The 19,052-nt window shown below is 40.5% G+C and overlaps 1 protein-coding gene across 4 annotated transcripts in view; it reads left to right on the top strand.

The window, feature by feature from the left end:
• setx (senataxin) overlaps positions 1-19,052 on the top strand; it is an 84,614-nt gene that overhangs the window by 18,735 nt on the left and 46,827 nt on the right. For all 4 annotated transcript variants that reach the window (XM_033049380.1, XM_033049382.1, XM_033049381.1 and 1 more), the window contains 5 exons: positions 3,883-4,069; positions 10,218-10,425; positions 14,211-14,320; positions 15,814-16,033; positions 17,406-17,525. In XM_033049380.1, coding sequence (XP_032905271.1) covers positions 3,890-4,069; positions 10,218-10,425; positions 14,211-14,320; positions 15,814-16,033; positions 17,406-17,525 — 838 coding nt within the window. In that variant the 5' untranslated portion in view covers positions 3,883-3,889. The remainder of the gene's footprint in view (positions 1-3,882; positions 4,070-10,217; positions 10,426-14,210; positions 14,321-15,813; positions 16,034-17,405; positions 17,526-19,052) is intronic.

Here is a 19,052-nt window from a genome sequence, read left to right as displayed (position 1 = left end):
CCACACAAGAATTCAGATGTTCCATCCGGGTGATTAGCGATTCACCTGAACCTCCGATTTGGTGCTCACAATGGTCATACGGAGGCTGGAGAAACCATAAACAGGTTGGATGACTGTTTTGCAAAACATTTGCATTTAATCTGCAAGAGTTCCCCTAACATCCAGTTGCTTGTCACTTTAATTTTCCATCCCACCCACTGACCATTCTTTCTTTGGTATAGTGTAGAAGACCAACGGAGCGCAGGCCAAGCTCCAGGAATAGTACTTAATCTTTTTTCTATATGCATTTTTAGCCCCCAGGACTCAAATAATGAATTGAATAATTTCAGATAAAACGGTCTTTACAGTTTTATTTCAAACTGGTCAAGTCTGATACAAGGTAATTTACCTGTAACATTATGTTTGTTGCTCAGTAATATTGTTCTTGCATTTTGAAACTCAACCCAGATCAGCTTTGGGGTACAAGAACTGCTTCATTATGCAGCAGAATGGTATTCTCATTTTATAGGAAACATAAAATCATATAACTTATCAATGAAAGAGCACATTAAAAAAACAGCAAACATCTTTGGTGAATTTGACTGCTGCCAAATTTAAATCACATTGGGAACTCTAGAACACTTGTAAGTGCTATATCATTTTTTTAAAGCAGTTCTAAGAGTCTTGTCAATTTGATAGTTGTTTTTGTTTCTGTTACTTCCATTTATTTTTTATTCTCTGAGTACATAACTGAGTAGAAATAACCAAATTAACTGGTTTTGGTAGGCCCAATCACTCATTGTCACTAATATTGTCATATGACTTGTTTGCCTTAATTGGGATCCCATATGCAACCTGTCTTTTGTCTCATTGTTATCTTGTTTGTGCTGTTGAGAGGGAGCTTCCTGAACAGATGTGCAGTGAAGTGTATTATGATGTAAGCGTGTGGTTTGTAGGCAGCCAGTTTTAAGTAGGTCATATTTATGTCTGTTGACGGTTTGTCTTTTTGCTTGCTACCAGGTTAGAACATTTCAGATTAGAAGGACATATGCTTATTGAATGATGTGTTGATTAAATCCTCAGAAAATCTATAGGTAATTCTATCCTATATAAGTATAATTGGAGCTACATTGCATTCATGATTTCCAGTGAAACACTTGGTAGGTCAAGAAACAGAATGGATTCCAATACTACCATATTGGAGTGTTCTGTCTGAGACTAAACAAACTGTTGCTTATGATTTCTCCCGAGTAGCTAAACGCTACATCTCGACAATCAAGGAGTTTAGTTTCCCCTGAAGTAATCAACCTGAGACATTGTTTTGTCATCTTACAGAAGAACTGTTGAAACATCTGTGTTGGGATTCTTCCATGATTTAGTCATTTTGAGATAGACTAAATAGATGCAAGTCAGTCTTATTATTGGGTAGCAGTGGAAGAAGTCAGTTATATTCAAGAAATCTTATTTTATACTTAACTCTCACTTAAGTTTGTTTTCTTTTGTTCAGTTCAGTACTTTTAGCAGAAATCTGAAGTAGCAAACTGTTCTGAAAGTAACATTCTTCATTAATAATTTTGTTACACATCCAGGTTTGTTTATGGTGTAATGCTTAATACATTTTCAAACTTCTGTTTTATGTTTTAAGGGGCCTCTAAATTGTGTTGCTTGCTGTCTTAAAAATATTTATCGTGGAACCACTTTTTAATTTATTAAACTTTCTACTTTAAAATTGGTTATTGAAGTATGACGTTTGTGTACTTAAGATGGGTAAAAAAAGACACTATCAGATTATTAGCAAACTATTCAGAAATCTACCCATTATAAAGAAAGAGATTTATACAAAATTATGGTGGGTAATGTTTATTTTGATCCTCAACTTGTAGCTGTAATTGAATACCTACCCATATAGCTTTTGAAGCATTTGTTCAAGCCAAAAGAAATTCCTCGCCATTTAATTATTTTGAAATGGAAAAGGGTGGCCAAAAGATGTCTTCCCTGAGGTTAGTAGCCGTAAATTTAATTGGATTAATAATAATCCATAACGTTAATTCAAGTTCTCTTTCCATGGATTCAGCCTGGCCATTTAAGCACTTTCAACATTTCATGCCATTGCTTCACATTTCCAGCTGCTTCAGTATTTTGTTTTTCTACACATTTTTTTTTGTTTGCCACTGCAAGGGAACTAGTGTGAAGAAAACCTTGCACAGAGTTGACAGGATCCAAACGTGCACATATAACAATTGTTTAAAGAGCAAAATGAATTGCAAGTCATGATTTTTTAGTGAGCATGGAAATAAATATGTGTGCAATCTCCCACACTTACTATGATTCCTGTAAGGGAACCTATTCTATTTACCCAGATTATCTGGCTATGTTTTACCTATTCTGACAATTTAAATGTTTCTTTAACCATGGCATTCCTCTTGAACACAGCTAGTCTGTTTTCCGCACTGTTAGTCCTCACCCACTGTTATTCCTCAACCCCTCTCCTCCCTGGTTGGATGAAGATAGTGATCTACCTGTCCTCTCCTTTCACTCCACCAGCCTTGACTTTCAGCAGATCATTGTCCATAAATTCCACCACCTTCAACAGATGCCATCACCACACACAACTTGCTCTCTTTTCTTTGAGAATTGTGAACAAACTAATCCTGTGCAACTCCCTACTCGCCTTCTCGCATCACCCTTCGATGAAACCACAGGAGATGCGATGATTGCTCTTACATCTTCCCTTCCACCACACAAGAATTCAGATGTTCCATCCGGGTGATTAGCGATTCACCTGAACCTCCGATTTGGTGCTCACAATGGTCATACGGAGGCTGGAGAAACCATAAACAGGTTGGATGACTGTTTTGCAAAACATTTGCATTTAATCTGCAAGAGTTCCCCTAACATCCAGTTGCTTGTCACTTTAATTTTCCATCCCACCCACTGACCATTCTTTCTTTGGTATAGTGTAGAAGACCAACGGAGCGCAGGCCAAGCTCCAGGAATAGTACTTAATCTTTTTTCTAGATGCATTTTTAGCCCCCAGGACTCAAATAATGAATTGAATAATTTCAGATAAAACGGTCTTTACAGTTTTATTTCAAACTGGTCAAGTCTGATACAAGGTAATTTACCTGTAACATTATGTTTGTTTCTTCCTCCCCACTGATGCTGCCTGAGCTGCGGAGCTATTTCTAGCATTTTCTGGTTTTATGAGGGGTGATCTTAGAGATGTATAACATCATGAGGGAGGGGAAAGATTTAATAGGAACCTGAGGGGCAATTTTTTCCCCACAGAGGGTGGTGAGCTCAAGTGTTATCCATTCCTCTTGTCGATTTGCCTTAGATACTAGACATCTATTCTGGGGCAAAGTATTAATTGATTTGCTTTTCAATTAATACTTGTTTCATAGTAAACCTTTTAATAAACAACTTAACTAGTGACTTTAGTTGTATGTGCAAAAATATAGACAAAGGTACAGTTTGTTTGAAACCAGTTGCAATAAAACTGTAAAGACCCAGTGTTTTAGCTGATCTTTATTCTGCCCCAGGCACCTTAATTGAATGAACTATAGTCTGCTAGTATTTCTAAAATGTATGCTGCTTATTTTCTAGACAGCCCTTGGGAATTTATCATGCAGGAATTGTTACCGGAAGTATTATATATGCTAAACATAATTAAAAGCACACCTGTTACTGAGACATGTAGTGCACTGACTTAATTAAATGATACTCATCTCCACTGCAGGTGACATGTGCAATTTCATAATTAGTTGCTGTTTCTTATTTAAAACAACTGTGACCAAATTACTACGACACCATTTAGTGTATCTTTTTATTTCGCTGTCTACTGTAAATCCTATCACACATTGCCCACTGCTCTATGATTTAATTATGTTCATTACTTTCCAGTTGCAGGATGAGTACTTGTCGTTGGTGCACACCTCAACACCAGTCAACAATTGAGTTTCTACACAGTTACAGTTCTGAGGAGCTCTTGTCACAGGAGCTAAAAGCTGCCAATGAGGATCTTTGCTATTGCCTGGAATGCGTGGTGGAATATCACCGAGCCCGTGATGAACTTCCAACAGCACACAAGGTAATGGGAGGTGTTTACTTGAAATGATTATTATTTGGGGAACACTTTGAAATCTGTGCTGTAATTTTTTTCAGCACAAATAATTGAGCTAAGTGCAAATTTAACACATTTTCTTTTAAAATAATCTGAATATAACCCTTGAAATTTGGAAGATCACATTTTCTATAAGCTGAAATACAGAGACTATTAAACTTGCAAGGGAGGTCAGGTCTGGTCTGAGACCTGCTGGCACAGGTTAAATTTTGGGAACCACGAGGGGAGATCTGAAGGAAACGTGAAGGTATAGAGTTCCCAGTTGCGACTGATTGTAGTGAAGGTAGGAACGGTAAGGCAGGGCAAGGGAGGAACGTGATGCAATTCCTGGGTCCAGATATCTGGATATTAATAATGCACAAAAGAAGCGTGTGCAATGTTGTTTTATAGTAGCTTGTTATACTGCTTGAGACAAAATCTGATCAGTTTTTGTTTCTGTACTTATTGAGTAGAAATTGTGGGATAAACATCTATACATAACTAAAGCTCTGATCTTGTTATCTTCTGATTTGTGCGGTCTTTCTATTTGCGCAAAAACGGTTCGCGATAGCGCTACGATGTTATGCCAGTTCACTCGCTGTTCTCCTATGCTGCGATTGCACCAAGTTTCGTTTCGATCGGTTGAATGTCGTAAAAGTTAGCGAGGTTTTAAAAAAAAAAATCTTAAAAACCGCGCGTGAGCAGATCGATATCTTCTCCTGCCATTCAGCGCCACGCGGATTAGTCTCTTTCCCCTGTCACTCACCGGGACGTTCCGCCCCTTCCTGCGCCATCGTGTCTTTACTGGAGCTGAGGATGGCCGCCGGAGGTTTCCAACCGTACTCAATTTTCGGAGGGACCCGTAGCATCCCAGCCCCGAGCAGCCCAGCCCGGAGTCGGAGATGTCACCAAACGGAAAGCAGTGACTCTGATCCCGGCAGAGGAGAAAGACCAGCGCCCGCTGTGAGTCCCCATCGCACCGCCTATTCCAGCCACTACCCTCTGGTCCCCTTCGCTGGCTCCTCACCCCCTCCCCCGTGATACCCCCTCTCGCCCATGGCTCTTCCCACGTTTTTCCTCTGAGCTCACTCCCCACACTCCGCGCCCTGGAATATTGCGTTGGGGAATGGGTTGCGTTGGGGGACCAGGCCTCCCGTGTGACTGGGACCCAACGGGTCCCACTAAGTTTAGTTTTAAGATAAAATTCTGATGGAGGCACTCTCACTGACTCACTGATTTCATGGCTGAGGACAGAATGTAAAGTGCTTCATTGGCCAAGTTCGTCATACAGCACAGAAACAGGCTCTCAGCCCAATGTATCCATGCCGACCAAGATACCCCATCTAAACTAGTCCCATTTGGCCCATATCCATCTAAACCTTTACAATCGCTGTACCCATCCAAATGCCTTTTAGATGCTGTTATTGTAAATTCTAATCTTTTGGAGATTAGTTGCAACTCTTGCTCTAAGTATAACATAACCACTTACCCATTTCAATAATATAAAAAGGTGCACATATTCTATATCATGAAGTGAAACTATAAATTTGGCTTGCTCTTCCTAAAGCAAACCATCTCCTTAAATCCTTTTAACATTTCCTGCAGTTCAAAAGTGCAAACTGCTCTTATTGCAATTGCAGATGGCAGGCAATTTGACTGTGACTGAAGTAAACTCTCGTCCTCCTCTTCCTCCTCACTTGACCTGTCTGTGTGATTAAGCACCTCGCCCTCTTCATTTACTGCTCCACAGCAGGTGAGCTGGATGAAACGGTGCTTGCCTAGTGCCATTCTTAACTTACCTAATTGCAGCCAGTGAACCACCTTCAATAACTTCTACTTCCACTCTGTTGCTTCTGGTAATCCCCAGGATCCAACCTTTAGCATAATCCTGTCATCTTGTTTTCAATTACAATGTTGCTCCTTGGAGACATCATTCAAAACTATAACATCAGTTTCACTTGAATTGCGCGAACCTCCTCACTTCTGCTAAGTTTTCACATTGCTTGCTCAATATCTTGCACGGGATGTGCAGAAGTTCTCCAAATATCGATCAATGCCAAACTCTTTTCCATAGCTACTAATTTAATTCCTCCCTCCAGTGATGGCGGTATAGCAGCTCGGTTGTCAGAGCTACTGTCTTGGAGGTCTGCGGTTCTGACTTTGGCTGCTAACTGCTGGAGGTTTGCACATAATCCCTGCATCTCGGGTTCTACTGGGTGCTCCAGTTTCCTTTCATGTTCCAAAGATATATTGATAGGCTATCAGGCTACATTAAATTATCTCTTAATGACGAAAGATGGTGTGGGAGAATAACTTGCAGGGCCAAGGGAAATAAGAAAATGAGGAATGGAACTGATGTGATTGATCATTTGAGAGCTAACATGGACTTAATAGTTTGAATGGCCACCTCCTGTATTATAGGTATTAAGTTAGCAACCAAGCTATTCCCATTTGTGAGCTAAACTTTTAGCAAATTTGCCCTGTTGTATTTGACCCCGCTATGAACTATCTGTTACCATTTCTGTAACGTCCCATGACTGCCCCACCTTTAGCTATCTACTATAGAAATATTTATTCTTGCTTTGTTATATTTAAACTTAACTATAGCATACATCCACTCTGATTCTGTGGGTTCTGAGGTGACCGATAGACCAGTGTAAGCACTGCAGAGTCATCCACAGACAGGGCAGGAGGTGCATAGTGAGAAGACGGGTGGATAGTTTAAGTTGGTTCACTCCTGCTGTTTATGCTGGGCTGTTTACTGTTCCTGAAACACTAACACTAAGAATCTTGAGTGCTCCTGAATACGTCTCCTCCATTTTGGTCATAGTTGTCAATCCACATCATTCTGGCGGAATGTGCACTTTTCCCAAGTGGACTTTGAGAACATCCTTTGTTTTATTCTGTCCACTTTTTTTCTTCCTTGAGCTGGAAATGCATGCCATAATTGGCAGCTTGGCTTCGGACATGTAAATGGAACTGACTATTTGGATGTTAATGGAAGGAACTGCAGATGCTGGTTTAAATCGATGGTAGACATAAAATGCTGGAGTAATTCAGCAGGACAGGCAGCATCTCTAGAGAGAAGGAATGGGTGATATTTCGGATCAAGACCTGAAACATCACCCATTCCATTTCTCCAGAGATGCTGCCTGTTCCGCTGAGTTACTCCAGCATTTTATGTCAACCATTTGGATGTTAATGTTGTGGTAAGTTGGCCTGGGAAGATATTGGCGTAGGTTCAGTTGTCCTTAAATTGATTTGGACGATTTTATGGTCATTTTCCAGCCTGAAGTAGGTTTCCAAGTCTAAGGAACATGCAGGAGTGTATGGCTTGCTGTGGCCCGTTAGACTGTGGATTTTGTAACAGGATTCAGACCCTTAAATACCTTTTGCCTCGGTTAGCCAAAGGGTGTTCTTGTGCACTGAGGGGAATGTCTTTATCAATGCCTGCTTGGATTGAGGTTGGTCCTGAGAAATAAGGAGCATTTGCTTCCTTTGATTCAGTATCCATTTTGATCTAATACATTTTTGTGAGGCACTTGCTTATTGAGCTAACTGCCATTTTTCCAATTCTTTCAGGCCATTCATTGAGACAGGATAGATGCAGGTCCGAATTTTGTAAGATCTTGTCATGTTGATGATAAAAATGGTACAGCTGGGCTGCCTACATGGGAACCAGGGTGGTACACACAATTACTTATGTCAAGGGCCATGGGGCTGTGCATAGGAGAACATTGGAAACATCTTGGTGAACATAATTCCCTCACAGGAGTTCAGCACAAGTTGGGTAGCTACAATAGCATGGGAAAGGGAACAATTGGATGTCATTGCTCAGTCTTTATTACAGACATTCTCACCATCGCAGGGGAATGATTAGACTAAATAACATCTGTTAACCCATGTGGAGATGATTAGAGTGGTTCCCATAGTAATAAGGATGACTCCAGAAGGACGGTAGAGTTGCACAGCTGGTAGAGCTGCTACTTCAGAGCAGCAGAGACCCGGGTTTGATCCTAACCCTGGGTACTGTTTGCCTGGAGTTTGCACATTCTCCCTGTGACCGCCTGGTTTTCCTCGGGCCACTCTAGCTTCATCCCACATCCCAAAGGTGTGTGGGGTTGCAAGTTAATTGGCCTCTTTAAATTGTCCCTCATGTGTAGGAAGTGGATGTGATAGTAGGATAATATAGTACTAGTCTGACCAGGTCATCGATGATCAATAAGGATTTGGTGGGCCAATGACATGACCTGATTTCATGCTGTATCTTTCAATCTAGAGGATTTTCAACAGTATTGCAAGATAATCAGGGCAATGGCTGTGAGACCAGAATAAAGGTTCTCCATGTGCAATAATTCACTCAACCATAGAATGTGTGTTTTTGGAGTTTGGTATCCGTCCTGCTGAATGCAGCCGACTGACCATAACTCAGGCCTCTGTACTCTTTTGACCTGGGAGATGATGCTCATGTTGGATCCCTTATCGTTCCAGTGAATTTGGAGAATTTTGTAGCGGAAGCGTTGGTGATATTTTGTCAGTGCCTTAATGTCTGAGTAATTAACCAGGGTCTCGAGCATACAGAAGGCTAGGGATCACTGCTGCTTGATGGACCTGTGCCAGGTCTGAGAATGCTTGCCTAAATAATTCTGTTCTCTTTAATAGTCTATTAATTTAGCACAGGGATGGATTTTTCAACATTTGTTTGCTTGCATCTTTGATTCAGTATCCATTTTGATCTATTACACAATACACAATACAATTTATATGTCACTTGAACCTCATAGAGGCTCAAATGAAATGTTGTTTCTGCAGTCATACACACATGAAAAAAAAGACCCAAGACACAACACAATTTACACAGACATCCATCACAGTGCATCTCCTCCTCGCTGTGATGGAAGGCAAAAAAACTTATCTCTCCCCTGCACTCCCCATTCCCCTCCCGATGTCAGAGTCAAAGCCCCCGGCGGGCGATGGCAATTGTCCCGTGGTCATTAAAGCCACGCCGGGCGATGCAAGGCCACGCTCCGGGTCTTGTTGTTGGAGCCCCCTGCGGGCTCTAGCAAAGTCCCGCAGCCGTTGAAGCCGCGCCGGGCGGTGATGTAAGGCCCCGCTCTAGGTACTCCTCGACCCCGCGACTCGGGCGGGTGAAGTCGCCGTTGCAGAAGCCCCGAAAAGCGGTCTCCCACCAGGGACCCGCGGGCTCCCGATATTACTGTCTGCCAGACCTGCAGTAAGCCTCCGAATCTCCGGGGGTCGGGTCACAGCAGCGCGCCACCACCGCTCCTCCCGCTCCGGACTCGGCCAGCTCCATGATGGTGAGTAGCTCCGCAGCTCCGTGACTGGAGCCCCAGGACGTTCCTGCTGGAGGCCGCTCCACGTTGTAGCCCCAACGACAACGGAGACCCGACAGGGAAAAGGTCGGGTTCTCCGTGCAGGGGAAAGATTTTAAAAGTTTCCACCCCCCGCCCCCCCCCCCCCCCCCCCACACACACACACACATACCCCATCAAGAAAATAATAAAAACTACATTAAAACGGGACAAAAAATAACAAAAAGACAAACGGACTGCAGAGGCCGCTGCGACGTGAGTCGCGCTGCCCACCGAGACATTTTGATCTATTACATTTTTGTGAGGCACTTACCTATTGAGCTAACTGCTTTTTTTCCAATTCTTTCAGGCCATTCATTGAGACAGGATAGATGCAGCTCCACGTCAAAGCTATTTAATATGATAGGCACGACTAGATAAGTGTTCCCATATTTTCTTTGTGCAATATGTCTATCCATTTTTCTGTGCAACTCCTAATCTGTAGTTGATTTCAGCCATTCAATGTGGAGAACAAATTTACCATTCCCTCCTATATCAATATATTAATTTATTTTTAAAATCCATTCGAGAGGTGTGGATGTCCAAGGCTGAGTCAGCCTTTAATTGTCGATGCTGAATTACCATTGAGAAGGTGGTGGTGAGCTGCCTAGAACTGCTGCAGTTCTTGAGTGCAGGGAAACCCACAGTGTTGCTTTTTGCCCTCTTTGTTTAACTGACTCACAGGGGAATAACATGTCATAATATAGTTAAATTCAGTGTAATTGTTGTTATTAAGTCCTGGTTTTTGTAATTGTGTCTTATAGAATTTATGGAAAATCGAGACTAAGCGTTTGGTACAACATTTTGAAAAGACCCTAAAAGAGGAAGAGGAAGAAGGTGAACTGTTTTTAATTCAGGATGAGCAGGAAATTCAGCTCCATGGATACATGGCAGCAGACATTGAAAATGACCTTCGCGTCCCCATCATTGAGATCCTTAAATACCCTTACTTACTCCTTCATGAACACCTCAGTAAGTAATTAGTAATGATGTCAATGCATAAGTAATGTTCTTGACTTTGTGTGGTGGAATATTCTCGAACTTGTTAGATTGCAATTTTGTATCTCATTGAAAAATGTCAACAGTCTTAATCAAGTACATACCAATTAATTAAATTTTGGATTAGAATTGTATTCATTTGTATTCATTCCAAGAAAAATCTTATTTTGAATTTGAGCTATGTTGATCAGATACCCTCATTCACATCTGAGGTTTGTGAAATCAAGGATATTAGGTAAATCCGTTTAATTCAAATTGTTGAATTCGGAAATGTCTAATGATTCATGTTCAATCATTTTAATAGCTCTGCCATTGACTAGGATCATGTAAGATAAACCCTCAGCCCAACCAATCTGTACTTCTGTTTTTTCATGACAATAAATTCAGTCTGAAGAAAGGTCCTGGCTTAAAATGTCATCCTCCATTTCCCCCAACATTGTTCAATGAATTCAACAAAGTCAGTTAACTGGCTTTCCCAGAGTTGCATATTCGGTTTGAGTGTGGGAAAGTTAGGGAAGCTAGTATCTTAAAATTATCTACAAAGATATGAAGGCATAGTTAGCTAAAGTGGACGAGGAAGGTAGATTAAAATGTACTATGGTAGGCATGTAAAGAGATATTTCATGTTTCCCAGTCAGGATATACTCCATTGAGAAATAAAGACTTCTATATTAAAAAAGGAGATCCATCCACTTAAATCCAAGGAAGTTACAGTTGATGTTAAATTGAAAGAGATAAAATGCTGTGAAGACTAGTGGTAGGCTGGAGATCTGAAAAAGCTTCAAAATCAGCAAAGAAAATTGGGCAAAAAAAAATAGGAATATAATAAATTGCAAGAATATGCCAATCGAAAAAAATATAGAAAATTACCACAAAAGGTTAGTTTAATTTATAGATACAGTGCAGAAACCGATCCCCACACACTTGCACTATCCTACACAAACTAGGGACAATGTACAATTACATTAACCTACAAACCTGTATGTCTTTGGAGTGTGGGAGGAGATCAGAGGTCCCTGAGGAAACCCATGCAGGTCACAGGGAGAACGTACAAAGTCCGTACAGATAGCACCTGCAGTCAGAATCGAACCCGGGTCTCTGCCACTGTAAGGCATCAACTCTACCACTGTGCCACCGTGCCGGAAATCTAGGTCCCTAAAATAATACTGAAATTAATAATAGGATAAAGGATTACAAACAGTTTTGTACCCATCTTTGTGGTAGGAAAGCACGTGGAGAGAAGAATGCCGTGGGACAGCAAAGGGCTATTGATTAATGGAGTATAATGAGGGAGAAATATGAGGTATCCTCTTTGATTGGAACAATGAAAATCAGAATACCATTTAATGCAAAGAGAATGCAGAATTGCACTGGTACAGAGATCTATCAGTCCTTGTGCATGAATCAAAAAGGTTACCATCCAGGTTTAGCCTGTAATTTGTAAGGTAAATGGAATATCTGGTGTTGATTGCAAAGGAAATTGAGTGCTAAAGAGCAGAAACATCTAAATCCTACTATACCGGGCTTTGCGAAACAATGCCCGGAGTACGGTGCAGCATTTTGGCCTTATTATTTAAGGCAAGATTTACCTGAATTAAAGAGAGCTCCAAAAAGATTTTCTCATTTGATTTCTGGAATGAACGATTTGTCTTGAAGAATAGTTGAGCTAGTCAATCCTTTACTCATTTGAGTTTTGAAGAATAAAGCATTCAAAATTCTGAAAGGCATTGTACTATTTATTTATTCCTTATATTCCACTCTGACACTGAAAGAAGCTGCTTAGCCCATCGTATCTATGTTGGCTCGCTAAGTAATCCTGTCAGTCACTTTACCACATTTAATTTCCTGTAACATGCCTATTAACTGCCCTGGATTCTCTGACCATCCATCTAAATCAGAGAGAATTTATAATAGCCAATTAACCAACTTAATATTTAAATTTTGGGGATGTGGGAGGAAACTAACCCAGTCAAAAAGAATGTTCGAACTCTGCACAGACGGCATGGAGTTTAGGATCAAAATCAATCGTCAAGAGGTTATTTTTTCTTTAGGTTTACTGTTGTTACGTGCACAGAGATACAGTAAGAAGCTATATTTTGCATGCTATCCAATCAAATCAGATAATGCTATACATAAATACTACTAAGCCAAACCTAAGTACAATAGGAACAGCAAAGGGAAAGATTTAAAGTGCAGAATACAGTTCTCAGCATTGATATATTTCCTCATATAGTTTCTGCAATGACCTGTGTTGTTGCAAGGGGAGGACGTCGAGGGCTTCCCGACTGGTTTATTAATATAAAGGCGTTGACCATTTCACTGATATTCCATATTCCAGTTTTGTCCTCTGTCAGTGCGACACTGGGAAGCGAATGAGAACGAGGGAAGCAGTGGAGAACAGCTCCTGGTTGAGTCATTGATATCTTCCCTAAGGTGCACCAGCGAGCCCTTCTTCACCAGATGCCGCACCATCCGGTTGACGTGGCTGTTGTCGCGTCTTATGTAGCCATTGGACGACAGCACTTTCCTCGTGCACCATGGGCCTCCCTCCCCTCCATCTAGCTACCGCTTCCAGTCAGCTGTATAGGAAAGAACTGCAGCTGCTGGTTTAAATCGAAGATAGACACAAAATGCTTACAGTCAGCTGTTGTTTATCCACTCTTCTCCTCCCCCCCCCCCCTCTACTGCTGCTGCCTCCTCCTCCTATCACTTTGTCCACTCCGCCGCTCCAACCCTCCTTCGTCCCCGGAGTAGTTGTTAATGTTCCGGCAGCCGAGAAGGGTCCGGACCCGAACATTACCCACCCATGTTCTCCAGAGATGCTGCCTGACCTGAGTTTCTCCAGTTTGAACCAGCATCAGCAACTCTGTGTTTCTACCTAGTTTGAAGATGATCCCGACGCACAATATCTTGCATCAGGGTTTATGGAATGTAACCCACACAGACCCTCCCCGACTTGCATAAGGGTTTGCGGAACATAACTTTTGCCTTGGTCAAGTATCAAGTATCCTTTATTGTCATTCAGACTTTTCAGTCTGAACGAAATTTTCGTGCCTTGCAGTCATAACATAGAATAAAATAACAAAACACACAGTAAACACAGATTTAACATCCACCACAGTGAGTCCACCAGGTCCTCCTCACTGTGATGGAAGGCAAAAGTCTAAAAGTCCTTGTCTCTTCCCTCCTTGTTCCCCCTCTGCGTTGAGGCGATCCAGGCTTCCGATGTTGTGACCCCGCCGGGTGATGGTAAGTAAGTCCCGCGGCTGAATCCGAGCTCCGCGAACGGGCCGGTTCAAACTCCAGTCCAGCGGACGAAGCTGTTGTTGCGGGAGCTCCGGAAAAACAGGTCACCAACAGGTCACCTCCGGAGCCTCGAGGTCGGTCCCAGTTGGAGGCCGCCAGCTCCGCGATTAGGCCTCAGCGCAGCACAGATGGAGTCGGAGAAAAGGTTGCATCCCCCCCGAAGGAAGAGACTAAAACAAGTTTCTCCCCCCCCCCCCCCCCCCACACATACACAACTAAATTAAACCGAAATAAACTGTAACAACAGGACAAAAAGAAAACAAAAAAAGAAAAAACAAACGGACTGCAGGCGAGCCGCAGCTGCTAGGGCAGCGCCGCCACTTCCAGAGTCGTGGAGTGTCTGTATTTGCAACTTGAGGCTACAATTTAGCTGTCTATTTTACTTACTACTTGAACAATGATGAAGATTTATAATAACTTCCTAAAAGCATTGTAATAACTTTGTGTTTCAGGTGAGTTATTTGTTGAGGCCCTCAGCAGAATTGAGCAGGGGAATTTCTCCTTTCAGATATTTGAGAAGTATGCAGGAATCTATCTACTTTTGGTACACCCAAATGAAACGGTAAATATTGTCTCTGGTAATTAATGCCATGATATAATATGAAGTTTTCTGTAAAAGTTTATTTCTTTTGTTTGAAAAATTAAAGCAGTGGAACAATCTCTAGAAGCAGAAATAATTTGAATGGTTGGTTTATCAACAGTGGAAATTGCTGGTGAGATTCTTTGGGAAATATCCTAACCATCTTCAAATGCTTTATTACTGACTCATTTGATCAAAAGATCAGAAGCGGAATGTTTGCTCATTGCTCAGTTTGCAATTCTGTACACTATTTCTGTGAAAATGAAACTATCCATGCCCTCTATACTCTCTTGACTCTTCCTGCATTTGTACAATAGTGAGCATTCAGTAAGGGGCACAAATTAATAATGTCACACAAGTGGTAGTTGAGGACAATTTACTCTTTGGATTAATGGGGTTTTCCTCCACCCTCTCCTGAGATAACACTGATCAGACACATAACTGGACCAACCTCATAGTCTGAAGGGAAGAGGAAATACTTAATTTCTTGAGGCAAGTGATTTATGTCCTAACCCGCTAAAGTTTTCACAAACTCTGCAAGGGCATGTGTGAGGAATGTTGTTGGGTTCTCTCCATTTTCACTCTGACAACGGCAGCATTCAGGAAATTCAGGAACAGCCTGCTTGAATGGCGCACATTTGTCAACTTCATTACTGATGGATTTCAAAATGCACAACTGTTACTTATGCAACTTTATTAAAAGCATTTCCCAAGCCTGTGACCTGTAATTTCTCTTCCAAGTCCTGGTTTGGAAATGTATCAAACATCCACATTGCTGCTGGCTATAACTCCTGGAGCTCCCTCTCCAACAACACAATAGGAAATCTTAGATTCTTAGCCAGCGATAACCAAAAGCGCTGCAAGCTCATCATGACTTGCGAGTGGACAAGTAAAAGCTATCATGCCAGCTATAGTCTTACTTTATGAATAGTAAAGGGCATTGATAAGTACCACAGTGCAGGATGTACTACTTCCAAAATAACAGCATTTAATGTTCATAATTAAATATTAACATAAATCTTTGTACAGTATACAAAATGTGACGGCGTGAGGGATTGATTAAACATAACGTCAAGATTCGGATGATATTTGAGCAAATGCAAATTGTCAAAAAGAAAATTATAGCCTTGTTTTTATATATCCAGCGTTTTTGTTTGTGCTTTGTACATTTTTATATTTTTTGTAGGAAAGATGCTGGTTGATGATTTATCTCTTTTTGACCATACTATTGAAGAATTCCTCTCATAAATTCAAATGACATTATTTCACAAAAAAAATCTGCAGATTTTATTCTAATGTTTTATGGGGGTTTGATGCAGAAAGAACCAATGTTGGTCTTTTGTTCTTTGTAGTTGCTGGACTGGGAAATCTTTAGGAGTCTGGGATGAAAATCAGCTGGTTGCAGCTAATTCTCAAAAGTTTTTGCTTGCCTTTTTGAAAACTATTAAATGACATATGACTATTTCCATTTTTAGATCAGGAAATGGGCAATCCTTGCTGCCAGATCTCTTGGAAAGGTGGAGCGAGATGACTTCTATGACCTGCAGGAAGTGATAACCTGTTTATTGAAAGTGATTGAATTGGACCTCTTTGAAAATACAGATTTTTATAATAGTTATGGAATGCAAGAGGGAAAGTTAATTCTTTTACCATCCCATCTTTACGATGTTAACAACCATAAGAACTATTGGCTCGGTGAGTGATTTTCAAAATGCTATTGGTCTGTATGCAAGAAAATTAAAACTGGTAATGGATAACAGGACACTGTTGCATAATTTGTTGTTCAAAAATGGATATTGCAACATTACTAAAATTAATATTGCAAAAGATTCTTCAAGTTTACCTGTCACGAGTAGGTAAAAGTCATCCCTTTGAAAATTCAAATATTCTCAATGGCCTAGATGTCTTTTTCTGTATTGGCTGTGATAGGAAAATCTTTTTCACAAAGTGTTGATATTTTGCTATTACAGTACCCTCCATAATGTTTAGGACAAAGACCCATAATTTATTTATTTGTCTCTGTACTCCACAATTTGAGATTTGTAATAGAAACAATCACATGAGGTCAAAGTGCACATTGTCAGATTTTAATAAAGGCCATTTTTATACATTTTGGTTTCACCATGTAGAAATTACAGCAGTGTTTATATATAGTGCCCCCGTTTCAGGGCACCACAATGTTTGGGACACAGCAATGTCATGTAAATGAAAGTAGTCATGTTTAGTATTTTGTTGCATATCCTTTGCATGCAATGACTGCTTGAAGTCTGCGATTCATGGACATCACCAGTTGCCTTCTCTGGTGATGCTCTGCCAGGCCTGTATTGCAGTCATCTTTAGCTTATGCTTGTTTGGGGGCTAGTCCCCTTCATTTTTCTCTTCAGCATATAAAAGGCATGCTCAATTAGGTTCAGATCAAGTGATTGACGTGGCCACGCAAGAATTCACAATTTTTTTAGCTTTGAAAACTCTTTTGTTGCTTTAGCAGTATGTTTGGGATCATTGTCTTGCTGTAGAATAAACCGCGGGCCAATGGGAACGGGGTGGGACATGTCTTTGATTATGCTTTTCTGAGGCAGCTTGAAGTATAGATGGAGACAATAATTGGTCTGTGATGGCGCAGCTACATCTACAACTCTCTGCACATTCTTGCTGTGATGCAACCGGCCAGTATGCTTCCTATTCTTAGAAAATACTGTGACTTGTTCTTTTTTTTCCTTTTGGAAGGAGAAACCTGCTGTGTTAATCTGTCAAAGTAAAACATTCTATTCATGTGAGTGAGGTGCCTGACAGTAACTTCAAAGTTGCTTGCAAATTAAAATGTTGGAATATTAAATAGGAAATGGTTTGCATTCAAATATTCAAAATATACTTTATGCTGCTTCTTGTTGCGTATGGCGTGCACAGCCTAAAGTTGTAAGACAACTTGTTCTGTTTGTGCACGTCAGGTTGATTGCATTTGTTGAAACAGGGTGGACCACGTGAAGGTTGCAATCTCCCACCCCATACTTTATGCTGAGAATTGGATTGTTGAGATGCTTGTTTTCATAATGTTTTGTTTAAATAGGTGTCTGCATGCTGTTGTTGGTATTGGATGAACAAGCTATGGACTCGTTACTACTTTCCCATGATAAACAGAATGACTTCATGAAGTCCATTCTGAACACCATGATGAAAAGCAAACCAGGTATGTCTAGATATTTCTGTACATGGTATGTCATACAACGTGAGGTGTGGCATAAAGGTACAGAATTGGTTATTTTTATTGGGTTAGTAGCAGATAAAATCATCTGTTTTAGCTAATCGTGTTAATGAACATTGTATATAACCTGTCCGACCCAAATAATCCACATAATTTAGCCTGAAGAAGGGTCTTGACCTGCAACGTCACCCATTCCTTCTCTCCAAAGATGCTGCCTGTCTATCTTCCACATTTGACTCTTCACATTTTAACTTCCTGCAAATATAAAGACCTGGTGTAACATAGCCAAATTTGATGATGGAAATGTAGGTGGGGAAAATGAGTTGTGAAGAAGACACATTGTTAGGGAGAAGGAAATCTATTTTAAAAAAAAATGGTGAACAACTAGTTATCTACAGATGGATTTTTGTATGCTGATTCATGAAATGCAGCAACTTTATGTTCTGGTTTGAAGTATAGTTAAGCAAACACATGATTCATTGTAAAGGGATTGGAATACAAAAGTAGGCAGTTATACAAGGTTCTGGTGAATTTAAATTGGGTTTCTGTTCCCAGGGAAGGATATAGTTGGATAGGAGTTGGATTCATTAGTTTGATTGTTGAGATGAATTGTCCAAGAGGAGAAAGTGAGTAAGATTGGTCCATACTTTCTGAAAAGATTAAAAGGTGACCTCTTGGGCCTTCTAAGATTCCAGAGAAGATTGCCAGAATAGATGCTAGAAGGTTGTTTCCACTAAAAGGATTGTCTAGAACCAGGGGCATTGTGTCAAAGGGTTGGCCTGATAAGAAATGAGGTGAGAGTCATGAATCCTTGGAATTCTTTGTTCCGAAGGGATGTGTGGTTACTAAATATATTCACGACTGATCTTGGACATTCGTTGAATCAAAGGATGTGAGAATCCGGGGGAGGGGGGGAGTTGAGTTGAAGAAGATCAATCATGTTCTTAATGGCAGGGCAGGCACGAGAGACTGGATTAACTACTTCTGTTCATTTCTAAATATTGTAGTCTTGTGATAAGAAAGAGCAGCTTCAGTTGGGAAAATAAAAGCGCCACCACCTTCAGTAGAACTACTTCCTTTTATTATTATTGTTTCCTGTAGTCATAAGTTTCATTTTGATTTCCTGTATGCAAATTTGGCCATGCAAACAGAAAATAGATTGATTTTATACATTATTCAATTTCTGCATATTTTTATGTTCCTGCTTCACCTGCATGTAATAAAATTTAGAATGAAAAAAACTTTTATGCAGACGAATTTTATAACATGCAAGATTAGCAAACATAAAACAAAATTATTGTTTTTTAATTTAAGACATCAGCGCTCTTTGTTTGAGATGAAGCTCATGAATTTCCATAAACCAGCAACCTTTTTGTCAATGTTGAGGGGAAGAAATTATCCTTCCAAAGAGATAATTCAAGACTGTTGGCTATTTTAAAAAACTCGTGCAAATCAAAGCAATTGTTTGCAAATAATGACCCACGTGAATTCAGCCTTCCATTGTGTTCCTTA

Source organism: Amblyraja radiata, chromosome 32 (genome assembly GCF_010909765.2).
Source record: "Amblyraja radiata isolate CabotCenter1 chromosome 32, sAmbRad1.1.pri, whole genome shotgun sequence".
Lineage (NCBI taxonomy): Eukaryota > Metazoa > Chordata > Chondrichthyes > Rajiformes > Rajidae > Amblyraja > Amblyraja radiata.
This window is presented reverse-complemented; position numbering and strand designations above follow the sequence as displayed.